Below are 21,436 nucleotides of genomic sequence, written 5' to 3'. Positions count from 1 at the left end.
CTGGAGTACAGAGCCAAAACAACAACAAAATGTGTCGCTGTCCCAATACTTTTGGAGCTCACTGTATATAACCGACCCCCGTCTAAGCCATGAGAGTTGTAAAATAGTCTCTGACATAATAGCCTGCAGCGCACCCATAGCTTTCAGTAAGTAGGCTACTCCTGAGTCGTGACATAAACTGACGTCATGCCTGGGGCGGGACAGCGACAAGATACATAAGCTGGAACCGGCACCGCGCTGTATCGGTTAGAATATTCAAACTGAAAATATAAGCATGTCGGTCGTGTGCACCTCTTTAGCCCGAAACGCCATGGCATTACGGAACACTGGGGCGATGGTGGTAAGTAAAGGAGTGTGCTTTTTTAAAGGAGAATAATAATGAAGTTGGGGAATGGAAAGAAAAGACCTATGACTGGGATAGGTAGACCCCTATCAATAGGGTAGTCGTAGACCACCTGCCTGCCTGGCAATGCAATGTGTTTTTACTAGCTGTCAATAGGTCCATGTCTGGTTTATAGCATGGCTTCAAATAGTAGGCTGTTGTTCATATGGCTTACTAGACAGTTCCTGTGAAAAGAAAACTCAAACTGTTGTCAATTGGAGGTTTACCTTACATCAGAGTAAAGCACAGTAGCAAAATCAAAGAGAAGCTATTCTTTAATTTGAGTAACTTTGTTAAAGTCTAAATAATAATATATTCAGTTACGAAATATTCATTATTTGCCTAATCGATTTTGAAATAGAGCATGTTTCAGTTAGGTCTATAGGCCTATGTATCTTTTGTGAAGGACTGTTGCGCAAATTGTGTTTCATATTAGAGATTTCTTTCATATAATCCGTTAAATTGTATTTTCTTTCATAATTTATTTATAAAAAAATAATAATAGCGTGACTCTTAATTCAAGGTTTATTTATCCATATCGAATGTATTGTGGCCAAAATGTTAGTTATGAAACTTGAAATTGAGGGTGATATAACAACTCAGAGCAGTACATATGTCCTACCGCTAGAGAGAAATGTCTACCTTGTTATGAAAGTAGATGTTTCCCTTTAGCGTAAAACCCCCATATGAATATACAGCTCTGTGTCTTTTTGACATAGATATTTTTATTTCCGACTGAAATCCATTTTAATTTCAGTTGCTCTATTGTGTAAATCTGGTGTAGTATACTTTCACTCACCCCATGTCTTGCCTATCTATTGATATCAAAGCAAAGCCCATAAACAGCTGTATGAATCAAATCAAAATGTATTTGTCAGATACTTCGTAGACAACAGCTGTAGACTAACAGTGAAATGCTTACAGGACCTTTTCCAACAATGCAGAGTTAAAGATAAGATTAAAAAATGTAAATAGTGAATAACAAATAAAAATAACATGCTCAAATAACATGGCTATATATAGGGAGTAGTATTAGATACTTAAACCGGCATTTAACACCAAAAACAATAATGTAAGCCTAATTTAAAATGTAATTCCTCCTACATTGATACATGTTGTCTATGTCTTGTCTCCAGATGGTGCGCTATGCACAGACTGCAGCCGCCCCGGCATCTGAGCCCAGGATCAAGAAGTTCCAGATCTACCGCTGGGACCCAGACACAATGGGGGATAAGCCACGCATGCAGACATACGAAATTGACCTCAACAAGTAAGTACAACGACAGTATAGGTCTTCACTTGTTTAAAACCTATCAATGTCAGCGTGTAGTCTGCATTGATGGAATTGCTCTCATTGATTAATATCTGCATTGTTAACAAATCCTTCTCCCTACTATTACAGCTGTGGCCCCATGGTTTTGGATGCCCTCATTAAAATCAAGAATGAGATGGACCCCACGCTCACATTCAGACGCTCCTGCAGAGAGGGTAAGGCATGAAGAGCAATTTGCAGAGTGGAGAGAAAAGTGGGTGCCATCATTATGGGTAGAAAGTAGAAATCATAAAATATAGACCTATAGATACAGTGTATCCTATTCTACAATGATAGAGCGTCATGAAATATGAAATGAGCCTTGGTGTGGAGTTGTCCTTTTCAGTGGTGTGATATACATGCATCTTGCTTTAGGTATCTGCGGCTCATGTGCCATGAACATCAACGGAGGCAACACACTGGCCTGCTTAAACAAAATAGACAGCAATACAAGCAAACCGATCAAAATTTACCCACTCCCACACATGTACGTTGTCAAAGATCTGGTGCCGGTGAGTATTATGGTTACATTTAGAAGTAAATGAATACTGATTATAATAGCTGCATTAAAAAATAACAAATCTAAAAGACAAACACTGAATAAAACAATGCAATGTTTAGTCACCATGTGGTAGCCTATATTTTGTTGACTAAGGGTGTACATGTATTGTGTGTGCCTCTACAGGACATGAGTAATTTCTATGCCCAGTACAAGTCCATCGAGCCCTTCCTGAAGAAGAAAGATGAGTCTCAGGAGGGCAAGGAGCAGTACCACCAGACTGTGGAAGACAGGCAAAAGCTGGTACATATTTCATCCCCTGGCCAGTGGAAGCAGATTTCAGTAGCTCTACTATCAATGCATCATATGCAATTTCCATGTCTAGTCTGAAACACAAGTACATTCATTCATTCATTTCATTAAGATATCAGAAAGGGACAATGTAGTATTTTGTAGGGTTGAAGTGATCTAGTCAGTTGAACCAATGTAATTTGCTGCATTGAGACCTTGTATCGCCCTTGCGAAGGAAATAATTTTATACACGTGAACCACACTTTGCCACACCTTTCTGGCATTTCAACTTACCACTTTGTATATTTGAACATTTGTTATATTGTTAGAGCGCAAGGAGTTTTCATTACAAAATCAATCTGATCTCTAATTGTCCTCCTCTCCCAGGACGGTCTGTATGAGTGCATTCTCTGTGCCTGCTGTAGCACCAGCTGCCCTAGTTACTGGTGGAATGGAGATAAGTATCTGGGCCCTGCTGTCCTCATGCAGGTATGCTTTCGGTTTTTAAGTCAATATATTAATCTTTTTTTATGCTTTTGCTTTTTTGACAGGGAGAACCGATGTCTGAAAACAAAGTAAAGCTGACGTGTGAATGCATTTTCAACAGGCATATAATTGGATGATTGATTCACCTAATTAGTTTGTCTGGCACCTCCATCTCAGAGATTAGCATTTTATGATATTGCTGTATGAAGTAAATTAATCTGATTAATGTGTTTCCCTCCTCAACAGGCCTATCGTTGGATGATTGATTCACGTGATGAGTTCACAGAGGAACGACTGTCGAAGCTCCAGGACCCCTTCTCTCTCTACCGCTGTCACACAATCATGAACTGCACTAAGACATGCCCCAAGGTACTCAACATTTGAATAGACTGCATCTGGTTTAGTCTTCCTTTGCTAAACCAAACCACCATTTCTAAATACAGTAATAAGACTAGTGTAGAGTTCAGCACAGTGGACTTCAGACCATTTATACAACTCATGCAGCTTAAAAGTAGTTATCACCGATCCCTTTCTGTCATGTTACTCATCTTGCTATCTTTATTTACCTTTTATTTTGTTTTAATTCCACAGGGACTCAACCCAGGAAAGGCTATTGCTGAGATCAAGAAAATGATGGCAACATATAAAGAGAAAGTCATTAACCCCGTGAACATTGTGGAAAACCACCAGACTTGAAATCCACTAGTAATGACTCTAATGCTGAACTTTCGATTACACATTATCCTTTCAACAGTGTCTGTCCCTTTCATTAGGCTTCGCACATGAAAAAAGATACAGGCAGTCTAGAAGATACTGCCGCTTTTATATATGTGAGAGTGAATGTGTGCTGGAGGAGAGGAGAGGAGAGGAGAGAAAGGACAGAGGGAGAAATGGAATAACTGCTCCTCCCTCTAGAAAAATAATTTGTTTTTCTTAAAATACATACAAAAGTAATGTTTGATGATGTGGTGATAGAGCTTATTACTCAGTGTGTGTATAGATTGTACAGCAGGGGTTGGCAACAGGTACTGGCCTACAAGTATTTAATATTTTGGGGGGATTTTAGTTTTTGGAGAAAAAAATACTTAAACCACCAGGAATTCAGCAAAAAATGTGTTTCATTTAGGAAATCTGTTCAAGTATTCCCATGAGTAAAAAAAGATGTGATTGTGTCTCAATGTAATCAAGGTCTGAAATTATTGCTATTTTCAAATACAATCTTTTTGGGGCTTAGTTGTGGTCAATTTGCAGTGTATAAATTATTTTTAATTCTGTTCCGGCACCCCCGACCATATTGAGCTCTGGATGACAATTTGATGTTTGTTCATTGGATATACTGTATGTATATACATAATACTTTAAGGAAAACCAGTTAAATGTTATTTAAATGCTTATCAATGCTTATCAATAAAGGAAGTAGAAGTCTTAATTTACCATTGTAACACATTGATAGGTTTCATGAACGAAACTGAAATGGTTTAGTTGATTTTTAAAAGGTTTGATACTTTATCTGGTTAATGGCTGTTAGAATAGTTTTTGGGCCAAAGATCGACTCAGAATGGAAGTATGTTTTCAAAACTATGATTTATCATTGTACCATGGGGAATGGAGTTGGGAAAAATGTATGTTACATCTCGTAAATATTATGTATTGCGAAATTTGATTTTATGTGTCGGTGTGGGGCTCTACTTTGGTGGCAACGCCCCGAAAAGATCTCCCCTATCATTTTCAGATTGTATACAGTATGCTTAATGATCAAAATAAACAAAAACAAACCACATTGCATACCAACCCTTATTTATTTATTAACTTTTTTGTTGTTGAATAAACTCTGTTTTATTATTGTCAAACTATTCATGGGCTTCCGTAGAAATGCGTTTGGGTGTCACATGACGGGATAGAGAGGCAAACCGGAAGATAACGGTTCGCTAGTATCGGGTACATGTTGTGCTAGTCAAAGACATCACAACTGGCAACTAGTTATGGTATCAATTACTAAATTATCGTGACTAAAGGAAGGATGGACACGCTTGGTGAGTTTTGCAGTATGGCAGTAACGCCCCCCCCTCCCCGACAATCCTGCTTGGGGAATGAACATTGGCTTTAACGTTAATGTATGTAGCTATCTAATTTAGCCGATTAAACTCAACGATTTATGTTGGAGTTGAGCGATACCTAACGTGGGCGGACTGAAGTGCAGACGTCACATAAAATGCAGTTTTATAAAAATAAAAAAATGATTTCAGCACCCAAAGAATAGCCCGAAATTACACATGACATTGTTTTGTGTAATTGCGGGCTATTCTTTGGGTGCTGAAATCCAGTAGTTTTTGATAAAAACAGATTTTTTTATATGACGTCAGAGCTCCGCCCACACCATTCGCCGCTCAACTGCAACATAAATCGTTGAGCTAGTAACTAGCAAGCTCTGGATTTTCTGGCTCCAGCAAATATAGACTCAATGAGACAGGATGTGGACTGGTGCCAGATAGGATGGTGCGTTACCTCCAACAACAGCAGAGGTGGTGAAATTACATTTAGAATTAGAAGCTAGGTACTAACGTTAACTAGAATGGTAGATAGTGTATGCTAGCTAGCTAAAGTAGTGACGTGAACTAGCTAGCCAAGCTCGTGTGTACTAGCTAGCTGCAATAGCAACAGTGGTTAATATAACGCTCTGGACCAGATCTAGTGCGACGACAAGAGCTAGTGCCTAGCACACTGACACCACAGAGTTTCTAAACCCTGAGCGCATCTGTTTTGAGGTTCGCAGACCACACGGAGTCGGCACCCATAATCTGCAGCTGAATGCTTCTCTGCAGTATTTGTATTGGATAACACTGGTGTTGAGCTACAAACTAATCCAACATTTTGCTTTTGGTAAATGTGCAAAGTCAGTGTTGACCAGCTGTAGCAACAGTAGCTGAACCATTTATTGTGAACACAGTTGTTGCTAGCTGACACTGCAGCAGGCTGTTTACCTCTGACACTGCAGCAGGCTGTTTACCTCTGTGTTGTCTAGCTATGGGAGTTGACTGCTTAAAACTCTTTCTGACAGTTCACCTGTCAAGACTCAATCAGTTTTATAATAAATAATTAATTTGGAATGAATAGGGTTTAGCTCAACAAAATTGAACTATTATGATTTTTTTTAAACTGCAAGCACAACTAAATCTTTCTCATGATGAAATGATCATGGGACATGGTTACAACAGCACAAGCTGAATTTGCTAACATGTCTCATCTGACCAGAGTACCTTTTTCCATATTGTTAGGTTCTTATATAACTCACGGACACTAGAGAAGCTTAACCAAGTTTAATTCTTACCAAAGGGTCGACACAGCTGTATTCAGACAAAAAACATTTCTCACCTTGTTTGTTGCCAGCTCTGCGCCACTGATCTGGACTCTTTGGTTTGACTACAAATTGTGGTGAATCCTGCCGACAACGCCAACTGTTAGGTTCTTATTTTTCAGAGTAAATAACTCACGGACACTAGAGAAGCTTAACCAAGTTTAATTCTTCCCAAAGGATCGACACAGCTGTATTCAGACAAACAAACAAAAATTCTCACCATCACAAGTATATATACCCCACTTTAGACACTCCTCCTTCTCTCCAATCCTAACATCCTATGGTTCCACAGGAAAAGGGTAACAGGATAATAAACCCTTATTACTCCCTTCAAGGGATCTGACCTGACCTCCTGACCTCAACCCCTCCTTCGATCTAATCCACAGATGTCCATCCGCTCCCCTATAGCAATCCTGTGATCTCCTCCCATCCACCCAACACATTCCAAAGCCATCTGTCTTTCTACAGTAAACCATTATCTTCTGACATAAAACCCAGTCTCTTCCACTCCTTATATTCTATGCTTCTGATCTATCATTTATTTAATATCTCAATGTTCAAAGTTCATCCCGAATCCAACAATATGTTTGGGGAGTCTCCAACATGCCTTTTGGCGAACACCAAACATGTTTGCTTATTTTTTTATGTAAGCAATGGCTTTTTTTTCTGGCCACTCTTCCATAAAGCCCAGCTCTGTGGAGTGTACGGCTTAAAGTGGTCCTATGGACAGATACTCCAATCTCCGCTGTAGAGCTTTGCAGCTCCTTCAGGGTTATTTTTGGTCTCTTTGTTGCCTCTCTGATTAATGCCCTCCTTGCCTGGTCCATGAGTTTTGGTGGGTGGCCCTCTCTTGGCAGGTTTGTTGTGGTGCCATATTATTTCCATTTTTTTAATAATGGATTTAATGGTGCTAAGTGGGACGTTCAATGTTTTGGATATTTTTTTATAACCCAACCCTGATCTGTACTTCTCCACAACTTTGTCCCTAACCTGTTTGGAGAGCTCCTTGGTCTTCAAGTGCCGCTTGCTTGGTGGTGCCCCTTGTTTGGTGGTGTTGCAGACTCTGGGGCCTTTCAGAACAGGCGTATATATAGTGAGATCATGTGACAGATCATGTGACACATAGATTGTGGACTTTATTTAACTAATTATTTGACTTCTGAAGGTAATTGGTTGCACCAGATCTTATTTAGGGGCTTCATAGTAAAGGGGGTGAATACATATGCACGCATCATGTTTTCCGTTTTTTATTTTTTGAAACAAGTTATTTTTTTCATTTCACTTCACCAATTTGGACTATTTTGTGTATGTCCATTACATGAAATCCAAATAAAAATCTATTTAAATTGCAGGTTGTAATGCAACCAAATAGGAAAAACGCCAAGGGGGATGAATACTTTTACAAGGCACTGTACTCTTATAATCTCCACTCAGCACAGCCAGAAGAGGACTGGCCATCCCTCAGAGCCTTGTTCCTCTCTAGGTTTCTTCCTAGGCTCCTGCCTTTCTAGGGAGTTTTTCCTAGCCACCGTGCTTCTACATCTGCATTGCTTGCTGCTTTGGGGTTTTAGGCTGGGTTTCTGTAAAAAGGGCTTTATAAATACATTTGATTGATTGAAATTTCAACGGCAGTACCGGTGCTCTAAAAAGTTGGCCAAATAATACTTAATAACACCTGTGGATATTTTATCTCAAACTTTGACCAGCTGAAGGTCCAACTGCACAGACAACCGATAGAGTAAGTTAAAATGTAATTTTATTCAATATTCTATCTTGTAAGGAAACAAGAATTGGTATCACAGTCTGATTTATTAGGCAACTGATCTGCATGCTTTGCCTAAAGGAAAAGTTGGCTGGACTGCCTTTTCATTATCTCCAACTAGAGAAGCGGCTTTGGGTCAACTTCTAAAGGCAAGGCGTTGCACAGATGTGCATGTCATTAGGCTAATGAGTACGCTAGGATATTTGTTAGGAATGCAAGGTGATAGATCAGTGAGTCTGCAGCACTTTGTTCAGGCTGTTCGAATGTACAGATGAGGCATAAATGTGACAAAGATTACCCTCCCCAATCCTAGTTTTATAACCATTTTCCCCAATGAATATAAGTTCCAAATGTCCTGACTCTTAGCTGACACTACAAGGCCACTAGTCAGCAGGTCCAACAATGTCACAGATGTCTCAAGTTTTGAGGGAGTGTGCAATTGGCATGCTCACTGCAGGAATGTCCACCAGAGCTGTTGCCAGAGAATTGTATGTTTATTTCTCTATCATAAGCCGCATCCAACGTAGTTTTAGAGAATTTGATAGTATGTCCAAACGGCCTCACAACCGCAGACCACGTGTAACCACACCAGCCCAGGACCTCCACATCCGGATTCTTCACCTGCGGGATCGTCGAGGGACCAGCCACCCGGACAGCTGATGAATCTGTGGGTTTGCAGAACTGAAGAATTTCTGCACAAACTGTCAGAAACCGTCTCAGGGAAGCTAATTTGCGAGCTCATCGTCCTCACTAGGGTCTTGACCTGACTGCAGTTCGGTGTCGTAAGCAACTTCAGTGGGCAAATTCTCACCTTCGATGGCCACTGGCATGCTGCAGAAGTGTGTTCTTCACGGATGAATCATGGTTTGAACTGTACCAGGCAGATGGCAGACAACGTGTATGGCGTCGTGTGGGCGAGTGGTTTGCTGATGTCAACGTTGTGAACATGGTGGGTTTATGGTATGAGCAGGCATAAGCTACGGACAACGAACACAATTGCATTTTATCGATGGCAATTTGAATGCACAGAGATACTGTGACGAGATCCTGAGGCCCATTGTATTGCCATTCATCCGCCGCCATCACCTCATGTTTTGCAAGGATCTGTACACAATTCCTGGAAGCTGAAAATGTCCCAGTTCTTCCATGGCCTGCATACTCACCAGACATGTCACAATTGAGCACGTTTGGGATGCTCTGGATTGAGTGTTCCAGTTCCCGCCAATATCCAGCAACTTCGCACAACTATTGAAAAAGAGTGGGACAACATTTCATTTGTAGACTGCAAGTTAACCACAAGAAGCCCAAACCGATATAATATTTGACTAAAACATAATCATTTCAAACCTTGCTTACATTCATATAAAATCACTTCTCTCTATTATGCGTGGAAATACTTGAACAGATTTACAAAATTAAAATCACTTGGAGCTGATTTCCTGGTGTTTTTAAAAGTATTTTATGTCCAACAATGAAAATTCAACAACAAAACAATTTGAGGGGCCAAATCAAACCACCCTCGGCAGTTGGGCCTAGTCTTATGCAGGGAGCATTTTTTTCTCTTACCCTGGATTTACGAGTTCCTGGGTGTGGGAGATAGAGATGATGTCCGATTTGACATTTTCTGAGGGCTTTCCAAATGGAGGAATGACTGGTTTTACCTCTCAGTACTCGTAGGTCTCGTGAGCTAAGATTTCTGCCCAGTGCTGTCACTTTTAGCACTATCATTTCCTGTGTCTTCAACTGGAAATGAACATATTAGGTTTTACTGAAGAAGTGGAACTTAGGGACATTCATTATGGGCTACTTAGTGTGAACATTTTATTCAAGAAATGATGAGCAATGGTAAGATAAAATATAAAAACTAAATTTCAAACTTTTAATTGGTTCATTCAATGGTGTGGAGGAACAAGATTATGTTAACATTGACCTAGATGACACACACTATAATTAACTTAACAGAATAGCCTAGTTCCTCTTTGCGTTAGCCCTGAAACTACTGTAGGCAGCATGATCCAGATGTTTAGGATTCTTGTGCTATGTCAATTAAATAGTTACTTGAAGCCAGGAGAACTCTAGTTTATAGGGACTGGTTTGGGCTTCATATGTTTTGAATGAAACTAATATTACTACATTAGCCTACTATTAGCCTACAATGGCACCAAGAGGCCTATTGCTTCATGTCGGTCAGCCCGTTGAGTTGCAGTTTCCGCTCTGTAAGATCCTTAAAGGCATGTAGTTTTATAAGAAAATACTACTACGCTGTGGTTTATGTACCTACAAAAACATCAGCTCTAAGAGCACCGCCACAGGCCTTTTTATTTTAGTTGACTGAGAACACATTCCAGCAACAGTTACAGGGGATGAATAAGCCAATTGTAAACTGGGGATGATTAGGTGAACATAATGAGGGCCAGATTGGGAATTTAGCCAGGAGACTGAGTAACACCACTACTCTTATGATAAGTGCCATGGGATCTTTTAGTGACTGCAAAGAGTCAGGACACCTGTTTTACATCCCATCCGAAAGACTGCACCCTACAAAGGGCAATGTCCCCAATCACTGCCCTGGGGTATTTTTTTAGACCAGAGGAAAGAGTGCCTCCTACTGGCCCTCCAACACCACTTCCAGCAGCATCTGGTCTCCCATCCAGGGACTAACCAGGACCAACCCTGCTTAGCTGCCAAAGCAAGTCAGCAGTGGGATGCGGGGTGGTATGCTCCTTTCAGGTTCCCTATAAACAAGTTTGGGAGCTAGCCAAAAGTGGTGTGTATGAAAACAAAGTGATCATTGTAAAGGCGATTCCAGATATTGGCAGTATTAATTTGATGACAAATGTATATTAGCCCACACATAGTGACTTTGTTTCTATATAAAAGCAATGTAGCCTAATAATGCGATATCATTCCATAAATCTTTCTCAAAGGAATCAATCAGATGACAATTAATTCAATACTATCCCAGACAGGCTAATACCCATGTGTTTAGCACCTGATAGGACCTCAGAAGTTGAAGCCACTACTGTGTGCCAGTACTACAAATCAAATCCAACCGTATTTATCACATGCGTCGAATACAAGTGTAGACTTTACCGTGGTACAATTTAGATTAGACTAGGAAAACGTTCAACATTCTTTGGTTTGTATTTCAAATGAACGAGGGAAATACAGTATGCGTAGGCCTATATGTTATTATTAGTGTGTAGGCCATAATGAATGGTAGTGGAACTCGACAGCGAAACTGGACAGACATGCGTATCGGAGCATTGCTACGTAGACAGGTAAACACAGGTGCGCTTTTGACACGCGACGCAAAAATAGCATTGCCAACGACTCAAATCACAGTTTCGGATATAATTATGACCAGATAAATAAGGTAAGTACTACTTTCGTTGATATTTCAAATAAATAGAAAGCCAACATCTGTGATGATATTTACATCGTAACTAAAACAGGTTACTGATATGTGTATACCCGGAAGCCAAAACAACTTCAACATTGCCAACGTTTCTGTTAATATATTATTTATTTCGATAGGCTATTCGAGTCGATGAAATTAGTTTTACCCTGACCTCGACCGCACTTATGGTGTTCTATTCAGAAGGGTCTCCTTTTCATCGTTTAGCGGTCGTAGCTGCTGAAGTGAGAGAGAGAGGGGAGAGGGGTTGTCTTTCCAAGGGAATAATAATATATCTGTTGTCAGATGACTTTTTCTGGTATAAACTGGTAATGATAATATCTAGGCTAGTGTTGGCTTATCAAATATCCTATTTTTGCTTAACATTGTGCAGGCAAGCAGTTGGATAGCCTATAATTAGTTAAATATATCTACTGTAACTGGATAGTTTATTAACTGAATATGTGCCCCCCAAAAATGTCTAATGTTCTATAACCTGAATAAGTATTGTAACCCCTTGGTCTTCCTTGTTTTATTACAAAAGCTTTATCTTGAAAAATGTATGAGTTTGTTAACTTGTAGAACCAAATAGATAAACCCTACTGCATTTGAAACTAGGCATGGAACAACACCCTCTTATTTGTTTCTGTATCTAGGCCGCATCAATCATATACCCACCCGTGTCAATTAATATGTAAATGAATGATTACACCGATATATCAGCATTTTTCTATTAATTAATTATGTTTACATTCACTTGAGCTGATTGAATGAAAAATGGAATGGACCCCCTACACTGATTCCCAATTGGTTCATTCATTCATACTGCTAGTGTAATACATTTGCCTTTCTTTCATGTGAGCTGTGTGTGACATTGGTGACTTTTACAGCTTATGTGTGCCCTGTTAATGTTAACATAATGGGTGTGTACATGCAGTGCAGTGTTATGTTGTGTTTGCAGTGGCGTCACTGTGTTGACTGTCTGTTGACCAACCTCAAGCCTGTTCCACAGGTAGTCCGGAGGAGGAGCCACCGGGAGGGTTCTGCTCCCCTAGTCCAAGGAGAGAACCCCACCGCAAACCCGAAACACACATGGTAGGAGCCTTTAGCTCATCAATTAAACATCAGTTAACTGACTACTTAAATTCTTTGCTCCCTGTTTAGCATAAAGCTACTAGTACAACCCACACCAATAAAGAGGACAATTATTTAAATGTAATTTGGTGCTGAACAATGGGTTCCATATCAACTTGTCTGCAATGCAAAATGACACCTGGAAATCAATGTACTGCTTTTGAATGAATGACATCTACTCTGATTGCTCTCTCTGTGTGTCAGGATGTCCAGGGGTTCAGATGGGTGCGCTGGCGTGTCTGGCTGTGTCACATTGGGTCCGTGTTGTCGCTGGGTCTGTTGCTGGTGCTGTTTCGCTGGCGCCCTCGTCTAGGGGTCCTTGCTCGCTGCAACTCCTGTCCCCTGGCCTTCGCCGATATTCTGCTTCTGAGGGTAATGTCATTGTCACGATTCAGTGTTTTTTGGTAGTTTGGCAAGCAGCACTTGGGTTCATGGTTTTATTCTTGATCTTCTCTCAGGACAGTTTCGGACAGCAGTATGTCGTGGAGGTCCTCACAGAAGAGCTGGAGGAGGGCAGGTTAGATACACGTCTTTATCATCAGACCATCTGTTGTATGTTGACATTAAAGATTTCCCATATTATTAGCCATAATAGAATTGCTCTGTCAGTGCTACCATAAAAAAACTGTCATTTTCAAATGTTCAGTGTTTGGATATTGGTCAGCTGGAATGCACTGACTCCTGTACAATGACTCCTGTATGTAGTTGAATCTGTTGTTCTGTAACAACTCATGTTGGTCGTCCTGACTTCTGATGTAGTGTTTCTCCTTGTGCTCTCGGTAGTTTGGAGACGGCAGGGAGTGAGGCGGAGGACAGTTCAGACTGGAGAGATACTGTCCAGCTACACAAAGAGGAGGTAAGGAAGGGGTAGTAAAGTTGTATGAACAAAGTTGAATTGAATTAAATTGTATTGAAGATGCAGCTACAGAGCCAATGGCTAGAGAAGTCTGCAGCTTTTATGCATCCTGAATGGCTTTCAGGTACCGCTGCTGCATTACTACCTGTTTGAGGGTCTGCGCTACGTATGGATGGCCAGGAAGGGAGCCTTCTGTCGTGTTAGGTACTGTATGGGGGTGTAAACAGGTGTGGGCTATTGGGTTAGACTGGAGTCAGTGGCATATATATATATATATATATATATAAAACACAACATAAAATGTTGATGTAATGACAGTTGCCTATTCCTCCACAGTGTCCTCAATGAGGACTGGACATGTGCCGACATTTATCGTTTCCGTAGGGGCCTGAGTCGCCTGGAGCAGAACACCAGGTACACTGCTCCACATGATGGGATCACACACCCTTTCCTCAAGGGTCCTCTCTTGGACCTAGCTCTTTTTAAAGGCTTACCTCAAACACTTACTTCAAACATACTTTAATTTCCACACACTTCACCCCCCCTTGCTGCCTCATCCAGTGTCTGACTCCAGTTCTCTCCATCTTTCAGGAGGAAGGTCTACGGGACCAATCTCATCGATGTGCCTGTGAAGTCCTTCATGCGACTACTGATTGAGGAGGTGATTGGCTTGAACAACGATTGACGGTTTCTCATTGATTTACATGTACAGGACTAGATTTACTGCCCATTTGCAGTGGTGCACTTGTTTATATTCATAAGGGAAATATACATTCACAAAAGCCGAATCATGAAACTTAGGCTTAACATCTCATTGTTCCACGTAAACTTTCATCTACCAACAGGTACATACAATAATACAGGTTTAAGGCCTGCTCACTCTGTACCCCTCTCTCGCTTTCTCCATCCATCCCTCTATTCTCCCTCCCTCCGTCTCTGCAGGTGCTCAACCCATTCTACGTGTTCCAGGTGTTCAGCATTGCTTTGTGGCTGACAGATAGTTATTACTACTATGCTGCTTGCATCGTCATCATCTCCCTTATCTCCATATGTCTGTCTCTCTACGAGATCCGCAGGGTGAGTGACACCAGGAGGCTCCTCCCATGTCTTCTGTGCTCCCATGAAAGCTTTCAGATAAATTTACAAATAGGTATTTTTGAGATTGTTATGGTTCTGTTTTCATGGGTGATACATTATGGAACACTCCTTTTTATATTCAAATGTTCCTATTACCTGTTATAGGGCACACTATCATCTAGCTGTCTACATGTTCACCACTGAATTGTCGATTCTGTGGTTCCACAGCAAAGCAACACGATCCGTAGCATGGCTCAGCAGATAACCAATGTTACCGTGCGCAGAAGCTCCGGGGGTGAGCTTTCCCTCCATTTTTGTCTTCCACAGCCAGCTTACACATTTTAAGCAGATGTTATTGTGGGTTTAGCGAAATGCTTATGTTCCTATCTCCAACAGTGCAGTAATACCTAACAATACATGCAAAACCCCAAAACAAAAGTCTGCATCCTCTGCTGTAGTATGAGCCGATTGATGCCCTGGCTCTGTCTTTCAGAGGAGGACAGTTTGAGCTCTGTGGAGCTGGTCCCGGGGGACTGTGTGCTGATCCCTCAGGAGGGGCTGCTGCTGCCCTGCGACGCTGCTCTGCTGGCCGGGGAGTGCATGGTCAACGAGAGCATGCTAACCGGTGAGGCCAAACAGAACTCGATCACAAAATGACTTCAGTCATGAACTACACTGAGGTCTGGCTGAAATGTGCATTCTCAACTCTCGTGAAACTTTCTCAACTCTCGTCACAAAATGTCTAGTTGAACTTGCCAATGATCAACTCGTTGAATGTCTCCTCTGTTGACAGTTACTAATTTTCAATCCTTTTGAAGCTCTTAGTAGTGAGCAATGTGAATCCATTGTAACAGCCACCCACCTTACCTCTAGGTGAGAGTGTCCCTGTGATGAAGACCCCGCTGCCGGCTGCTGGGGGGCGTTACAGCCCTGAGGCCCAGCGCAGACATACCCTCTTCTGCGGCACGCAGTGCATCCAGGCCAAAGGGGGCCGGCCAGGAAGGGGCGGGGCCATTGCCGTGGTCACAAGCACAGGTGAGATGGATACTTTTAGACTACCAATATGAAAGGTCAAACAACAGACAGTTACATACATACACTGTACATATGCATGATGTATGTACAGTACCAGTCATTCAAGTGTTTTTCTTTATTTTTACTATTTTCTATATTATATAATAATAGTGAAGACATCAAAACTATGAAATAACACATTTGGCATTATGTAGTAACCAAAAAAGTGTTAAACAAATGTAAATATATATTATATTTGGGATTCTTCAAAGTAGCCACCCTTTGCCTTGATGACTGAGTGGCGATCCTGAGTGGTGCAGCGGTCTAAGGCACTGCATCACAGTGCTAGATGCGTCACTACAGACCCGGGTTCGATCCCGGGCTGCATCACAACCAATCTAGGGCGGCGCACGATTGGCACAATGTCGTCTGGGTTTGGGATGGGTTTGGCCGGGGTAGGCCGTCATTGTAAATAAGAATTTGTTCTTAACTGACTTGCCTAGTTAAATTAATGTTTTAAAAAAATCCTGGAATGCTTTTCCAACAGTCTTGAAGGAGTTCCCACATGTGCTGAGCACTTGATGGCTGCTTTTCCTGCACTCTGCACTCATCCCAAACCATCTCAATTGGGTTGAGGTTGGGTGATTATGGAGGCCAGGTCATCTGATGCAGTACTCCATCACTCTCCTTCTTCGTCAAATAGCCCTTACACAGCCTGGAGGTGTGTTGGGTCATTGTCCTGTTGAAAAACAAATGATAGTCCCACTAAGTGCAAACCAGATGGGATGGCGTATCGCTGCAGAATGCTGTGGTAGCCATGCTGGTTAAGTGTGCCTTGAATTCTAAATGACAGTGTCACCAGCAAAGCACCATCACACCTCCATGCTTCACGGTGGGAACATCACATGCAGAGTAGCCACCCTTTGCCTTGATGACTGGGTGGCGATCAGTTAACACTTTTGTGGTTACTACATGATTCCATATGTGTCATTTCATAGTTTTGATGTCTTCACTATTATTCTAGTAGAAAATAGTAAAAATGAAGAAAAATCCTTGAATGAGTAGGCGTGTCCAAACTTTTGACTGGTACTGTATGTATATACATACATTCAAAATACACATGCACTTTCTTATGCGTGTACATAATTAGACCTCATCATATTACATTATAAAAGGACTGTGCTTGTCCTCCACTCAATGTTGTTGGTTTTTGTCCCTCAGGGTTCTTCACAGCCAAGGGAGACCTGGTCAGCTCTATCCTCTACCCCCAACCTATCAACTTCCGCTTCTACCAAGACGCTATTAAGTTCTTGCTTTTCCTGGGGGGTGTAGGTAAGCCCCGACACACAGTAGAGTTGCACGTCGTAAAAATAACTCACTTTTGAATTATTTTAAATGGGTGCTAGACACGTTTTGAGAAGTATAAAAGTATTACCAATTAGCCCCTTGTATTGTGTAAACATATCATTTCAGCATGAACCAATATTTAATTGTGTTTCAGCATTGTGTGGCACAGTATACAGCATTGTGATCCTAAGCAGAACCAACGTAAGTATTTGCCATACCAACCTTATTAATACCATGAGTTCATTTCCACCCTAATTGATTAGATAAACAAACAACAATGTGGTGATCTTGGAGCTGGACAAAAATATTTGACCGTCTGAGGATTATTTCTTAATAAGATGTAATTGTGTCTCTAGACCACGTGGTGGGAGCTGGTGATTCGGGCTCTGGATATTGTGACCATCGTGGTGCCCCCTGCCCTCCCTGCTGCTATCACCACCGGTACCATTTACGCCCAGGGTCGTCTGAAGAGAGAAGGGGTCTTCTGCATAAGCCCCCCGCGCATCAACATCTCTGGGAAGGTCTCGCTCTTTTGCTTTGACAAGGTGAGGCCCCAAACCAGTATGCTCTAGTGTGTGTTTGTGTGTGTGTGTGTGTGTTTTGGGGCGGACGCAGCTAGGAGGACTGACAGCAGTTGAAATCATCTCTTGGTCATGTTCTGTAAGCACACAACAGGAGAAAACATTTTGAAACGGCGCTACTACACAAGTTTTTGTTTTTCTTTGCAAAACGCTCTGCTACGTTACGCTCTACTGAACTGAATATGACCCTGGTGAAGAACTATTTTGAAGCAGGAAGTGTGTCTCTACTCTCTATTCCTCTCTATTCAGACAGGCACTCTGACTGAGGAGGGACTGGACGTGTGGGGGGTGATGGAGGGTAGTGGAGCTGGGTTCTCTGAGCTGGTCCCTGACCCACGCCTCCTGCCCCAGGGGCCCATGCTCTCTGCAATGGCCTGCTGCCACTCTGTGGCCTTGCTGGGGGGAGAACCCCTGGGAGACCCTCTAGAGCTCAAGATGATCGAGTCCACTGGCTGGGTAAGACTGAGAAACCAATAACCATATTTATGGAGTGTTTGTACTAGGTGCAAAGTCATTTCTTCAATAGGGGCTGAGTATTTCATTTGTGTGACTGACTGACTTTTCCTGCCAGGAGCTGGAGGAGCCTGCAGGGGATGACAAAACGTTAGACTCAGAGTTCGGAGGTCACAGGGTTCTGGCAGTGATGCGACCCCCTGCCCCTCAGCTCCAATCTGAGAGTGTAGTGAGTATCCCACGTGGTCATGGCCCCTGTGGTGTTCACAGATCTGAAGGAATTGAATAAGTGAATTCAATCAATGTGGTGGAAGAAGCTCTTAGCTTTTATTGTCGGCCCAGATCTGTGGACACCAAAGGGGTTGGCACTATGAAAAAGTTGCACTATCAAGGCCTAGGGCTATGTGGACCTGTTTCCGTAGTGACAGACTTCAAGTCTGGCTCACAAGGTTAATAGTGACCTACCTAGCCTTCCCCATCTACTGACGAGGTTGTATTTGTTCTTGGGTTCTTCTCAGATTATTCATTCATTATTCATAGGAACTCTGCAATATTTGTGTCATTGGGTACACTTGAATCCCTTTACCCAGATCAGCGTTTCCCAAACTTGGTCCTGGGGACTCCAAGGGGTGCACATTTTGGTTTTTGCCCTATCACTACACAGTTGATTCAAATAATCAAAGCTTGATGAGTTGATTATTTGAATCAGCTGTGTAGTGCTAGGACAAAAAACCTAAATGTGCACCCCTTGGGGTAGCCAGGACTGTGTTTGGGAAACACTGACCTACAGTAGTTAGTGGTTTGTGTCAGGAGTGTTAAGGCCATTGTCATAAACTGACTTCCAGTTATCATGACGTCTGTGAAATCGCTTTAACACCATTATGAAGGCCTTATGATGAAGGATTCAAGCCAGGGAGTTTAACCATGCTTTTCTTCTCTCCTGTCCCATCAGTCCATCCATGAGGCGGTGGCCCTCGTGCAGCGTTTCCCTTTCTCCTCGTCCCTCCAGCGGATGAGTGTGGTGACGGTGGCTCCCGAGGGACAGTCGTCCCTCGCCTTTATCAAAGGGGCCCCAGAGATGGTGGCCAGCCTCTGCCTGAGAGAAAGCGGTATGGAAGAGAGAGGGAGACAGATTGGAGAGAGCTATGAATTGAAATAGATATTTCACAGAAAGAATAAGTTGCTGTAAGATTAGCATTGGCACTGGTTTGTGATGAAATTGTGTTTTAAGTCTGTCTTTTTTTGGTTATTGTTTACTTCTACTGTCTTTTAACCCGTGACTTGCAGTGCCTGCACAATTCTCAAACACCTTGCGTACTTTCGCAAGTGACGGCTTCAGGGTGCTAGCTCTCGGCTACAAAACTCTGCATGGGCAGACTGACTTGAGCACCATTGAACGGTAAGACATTTTTATGAAGAACATCAAATGCGGTTATGTCCCTTCTAGTTGCCACCCAAGTCCTCAATGAATTCTTCTAAACCTGTGCCTATAGCTCCGCTGGTGAACTATCACGTCAGTAGGTGTTGATGGAGCTGTGTTGGTGTCCACAGGGGAGAGGTAGAGCGAGACATGCAGTTCCTGGGTCTGCTGGTGATGAAGAATCTGGTCAAGCCGGAGAGTGCCGAGGTCATCACTACCCTCAGATTGGCACATCTTCGTACCGTTATGGTCACTGGTATGAATAGCATATCTCTTTTCTGTCTTTGTAACCCAAACATAATTTGACTATTAGAAATATCAGTCATGGCCATAGAGGACCGCAGTGTACAGGATTTTTTCCCCCCCAGGAGGGTTAGTGCTGGCTAGAACAAAACATGCACACGCTATGGCCCTCCAGAGCAACCCATTCTAAGGCATACACTCTTAAGTCCAATCCTCTCACTCAAAGATATTACAGTATGTCCCACAGCAGGCCATCTGCCTAAGTAGTTCCTTTCCTACTTCACAGGTGACAATGTTCTGACTGCAGTCAATGTGGCTCGAACCTGTGGGATGGTGGGCTCAAACGAGAGGGTGATTTTTGTTCACGCCACCCCCCAGACGGGCCAGTCTATGCCCTCACTGCGCTTCCACCTGGGGGAAGGAGGGACGGAGGCCACAGCTACACAGAGCTCCATAGACATGTACACTCAGGTTTGTCTTTACCTCATGCTAGGGCGATTCATAACTTCCACTTAAGTCGAATTTTCACTTGGTCATTCATAGGGCTGTTACGGTGACCGTATTACCGCCACACCAGCGGTCACGAGTCATGATGATATTCAAATTCCATGTGACCACTGAGTCACGATAATTAGGCTTCTGAAAGTCATTAGTAGCCTACCAAACTTTCTAACTGCCTGGTACTCAGCACTCTATTGTCCCTGTAATCACTCTGACATCAATACAAATGTAATCAAAAACTTTTTCAGAGCCCATGAGCTCTTGTTGTGCAACATTTCTATAGGCTATGCAATTGCATGAGAAAACAGATTGATGGCCTCTATTAAAAATAGGAGGATCCCATAAACTTTCTATAGGCTAGGCCTACTATATTTATTTCTAAACTTTCCTAATATTAAGCTCATTGCTTTACTTTACAACAGGAGTATAGCCTATCTGGCTGGCATAAAAATTAACCACGGGGAAAGCATCCTCCATTTTCTATTTAAGTGCATAGATGACATGTATTTTTTTGCCCCCGTTTTGAGACAGGTGCATGATAATGGTCCATTTGAAATCAAAATGAATTTCACACACATATTATTTAGTAAAGATGAGAGAAAATCAAGAATAATCTGATGGGTGACAATATTAGCCTATCATATATATATATATATATTAAATGCCCAGTTTAAGGCAAGAAACAGGCGCAACTTTTTTTTTTACTTTTAGAAATCATAGTCGAACACCTCATGTTGCCTGGGCTATACGTTTTGATTAGGTTGGTATCACAACTAAAGTGGCCAAATAACTTCTTAAAATGAAGCACATTAATCGGCTTTACAACGAGTGTCGAGCCTTAACTGGCATGCATACGCAGCATGTGAGTTTCAAGTTTGGGGAAGATTATTGAATTGAACATTTGCGCTTATAGCCTACTGCCGTGTCCACATTGCTGCGCTTATAATGTGAAGAAATGGCCTAATAGTTTATCAACATTTTGAGCTAAACGTTCTGAATTGTTGCGTCAGGCTCATTGCTTAAAACAGGTTTTTTGATGCTAGTGGTTGTATTAATTTAGGATCTATCACATCCCACAACTGTCCCAGACTATGTTTGGAATATTTATTTATCACACAGAATAGAATAGGTCAACTTTTGTACAATGGAGGATAGTAGATTGACATAGGCTAATGCTTTTGCTGTTCGTTAGGCCTACTCATCTTGTTGGCTGACAAAAAGTAAATGTGGACAGTTCTTCCAATATCTTCAATATGCGCCTCGGAATTGGTCAAGGACGCACGCAGTTTCCTTCCCGATGTGTCAGGCTTCACTTGTAGCCTGTGA

The 21,436-nt window shown here is 42.0% G+C and overlaps 2 protein-coding genes across 5 annotated transcripts in view; both read left to right on the top strand.

The window, feature by feature from the left end:
* Window positions 1–207: 207 nt before the first annotated feature.
* LOC115168215 (succinate dehydrogenase [ubiquinone] iron-sulfur subunit, mitochondrial) lies at window positions 208–4,750 on the top strand. The gene is made up of 8 exons (XM_029723273.1): window positions 208–340; window positions 1,519–1,652; window positions 1,785–1,870; window positions 2,070–2,206; window positions 2,380–2,496; window positions 2,872–2,973; window positions 3,217–3,339; window positions 3,562–4,750. The coding sequence occupies exons 1-8, from the start codon at window positions 275–277 to the stop codon at window positions 3,664–3,666; spliced, it is 870 nt and encodes a 289-aa protein (XP_029579133.1). The 5' UTR covers window positions 208–274; the 3' UTR covers window positions 3,667–4,750.
* Window positions 4,751–4,859: 109 nt separating this feature from the next.
* atp13a2 (ATPase cation transporting 13A2) overlaps window positions 4,860–21,436 on the top strand; it is a 34,489-nt gene continuing 17,912 nt past the window's right edge. The window contains exons 1-21 of one of the 4 annotated variants that reach the window (XM_029723269.1): window positions 4,860–5,003; window positions 12,485–12,579; window positions 12,823–12,990; window positions 13,077–13,135; window positions 13,402–13,474; window positions 13,599–13,678; window positions 13,811–13,888; window positions 14,066–14,135; window positions 14,417–14,551; window positions 14,780–14,846; window positions 15,045–15,176; window positions 15,425–15,586; window positions 16,787–16,897; window positions 17,067–17,113; window positions 17,269–17,457; window positions 17,743–17,949; window positions 18,065–18,175; window positions 18,899–19,055; window positions 19,234–19,345; window positions 19,498–19,622; window positions 19,896–20,080. In XM_029723269.1, the coding sequence (XP_029579129.1) occupies window positions 4,991–5,003; window positions 12,485–12,579; window positions 12,823–12,990; window positions 13,077–13,135; window positions 13,402–13,474; window positions 13,599–13,678; window positions 13,811–13,888; window positions 14,066–14,135; window positions 14,417–14,551; window positions 14,780–14,846; window positions 15,045–15,176; window positions 15,425–15,586; window positions 16,787–16,897; window positions 17,067–17,113; window positions 17,269–17,457; window positions 17,743–17,949; window positions 18,065–18,175; window positions 18,899–19,055; window positions 19,234–19,345; window positions 19,498–19,622; window positions 19,896–20,080 (2,376 nt within the window). In that variant the 5' untranslated portion in view covers window positions 4,860–4,990. Of the gene's footprint in view, window positions 5,004–10,712; window positions 11,464–12,484; window positions 12,580–12,822; window positions 12,991–13,076; window positions 13,136–13,401; window positions 13,475–13,598; window positions 13,679–13,810; window positions 13,889–14,065; window positions 14,136–14,416; window positions 14,552–14,779; window positions 14,847–15,044; window positions 15,177–15,424; window positions 15,587–16,786; window positions 16,898–17,066; window positions 17,114–17,268; window positions 17,458–17,742; window positions 17,950–18,064; window positions 18,176–18,898; window positions 19,056–19,233; window positions 19,346–19,497; window positions 19,623–19,895; window positions 20,081–21,436 lie in introns of those variants that run through there. The other 3 variants (XM_029723270.1, XM_029723272.1, XM_029723271.1) reach the window with 3 other exon arrangements.

Source organism: Salmo trutta, chromosome 30, assembly GCF_901001165.1.
Source record: "Salmo trutta chromosome 30, fSalTru1.1, whole genome shotgun sequence".
Lineage (NCBI taxonomy): Eukaryota > Metazoa > Chordata > Actinopteri > Salmoniformes > Salmonidae > Salmo > Salmo trutta.
The sequence above is the reverse complement of the archived record's forward strand: the minus strand, read 5'-3'. Positions and strand labels throughout refer to the sequence as shown.

What these genes read in the sequence shown, in the direction of transcription:
- LOC115168215 (XM_029723273.1), top strand. Translation starts at nt 275, where the DNA reads ATGTCGGTCGTGTGCACCTCTTTAGCCCGAAACGCCATGGCATTACGG. An exon ending in TACGAAATTGACCTCAACAA is followed by an intron (nt 1,653 to 1,784) that starts GTAAGTACAACG and finishes CTACTATTACAG; the next exon opens with CTGTGGCCCCATGGTTTTGG. An exon ending in TGGAAGACAGGCAAAAGCTG is followed by an intron (nt 2,497 to 2,871) that starts GTACATATTTCA and finishes CTCCTCTCCCAG; the next exon opens with GACGGTCTGTATGAGTGCAT.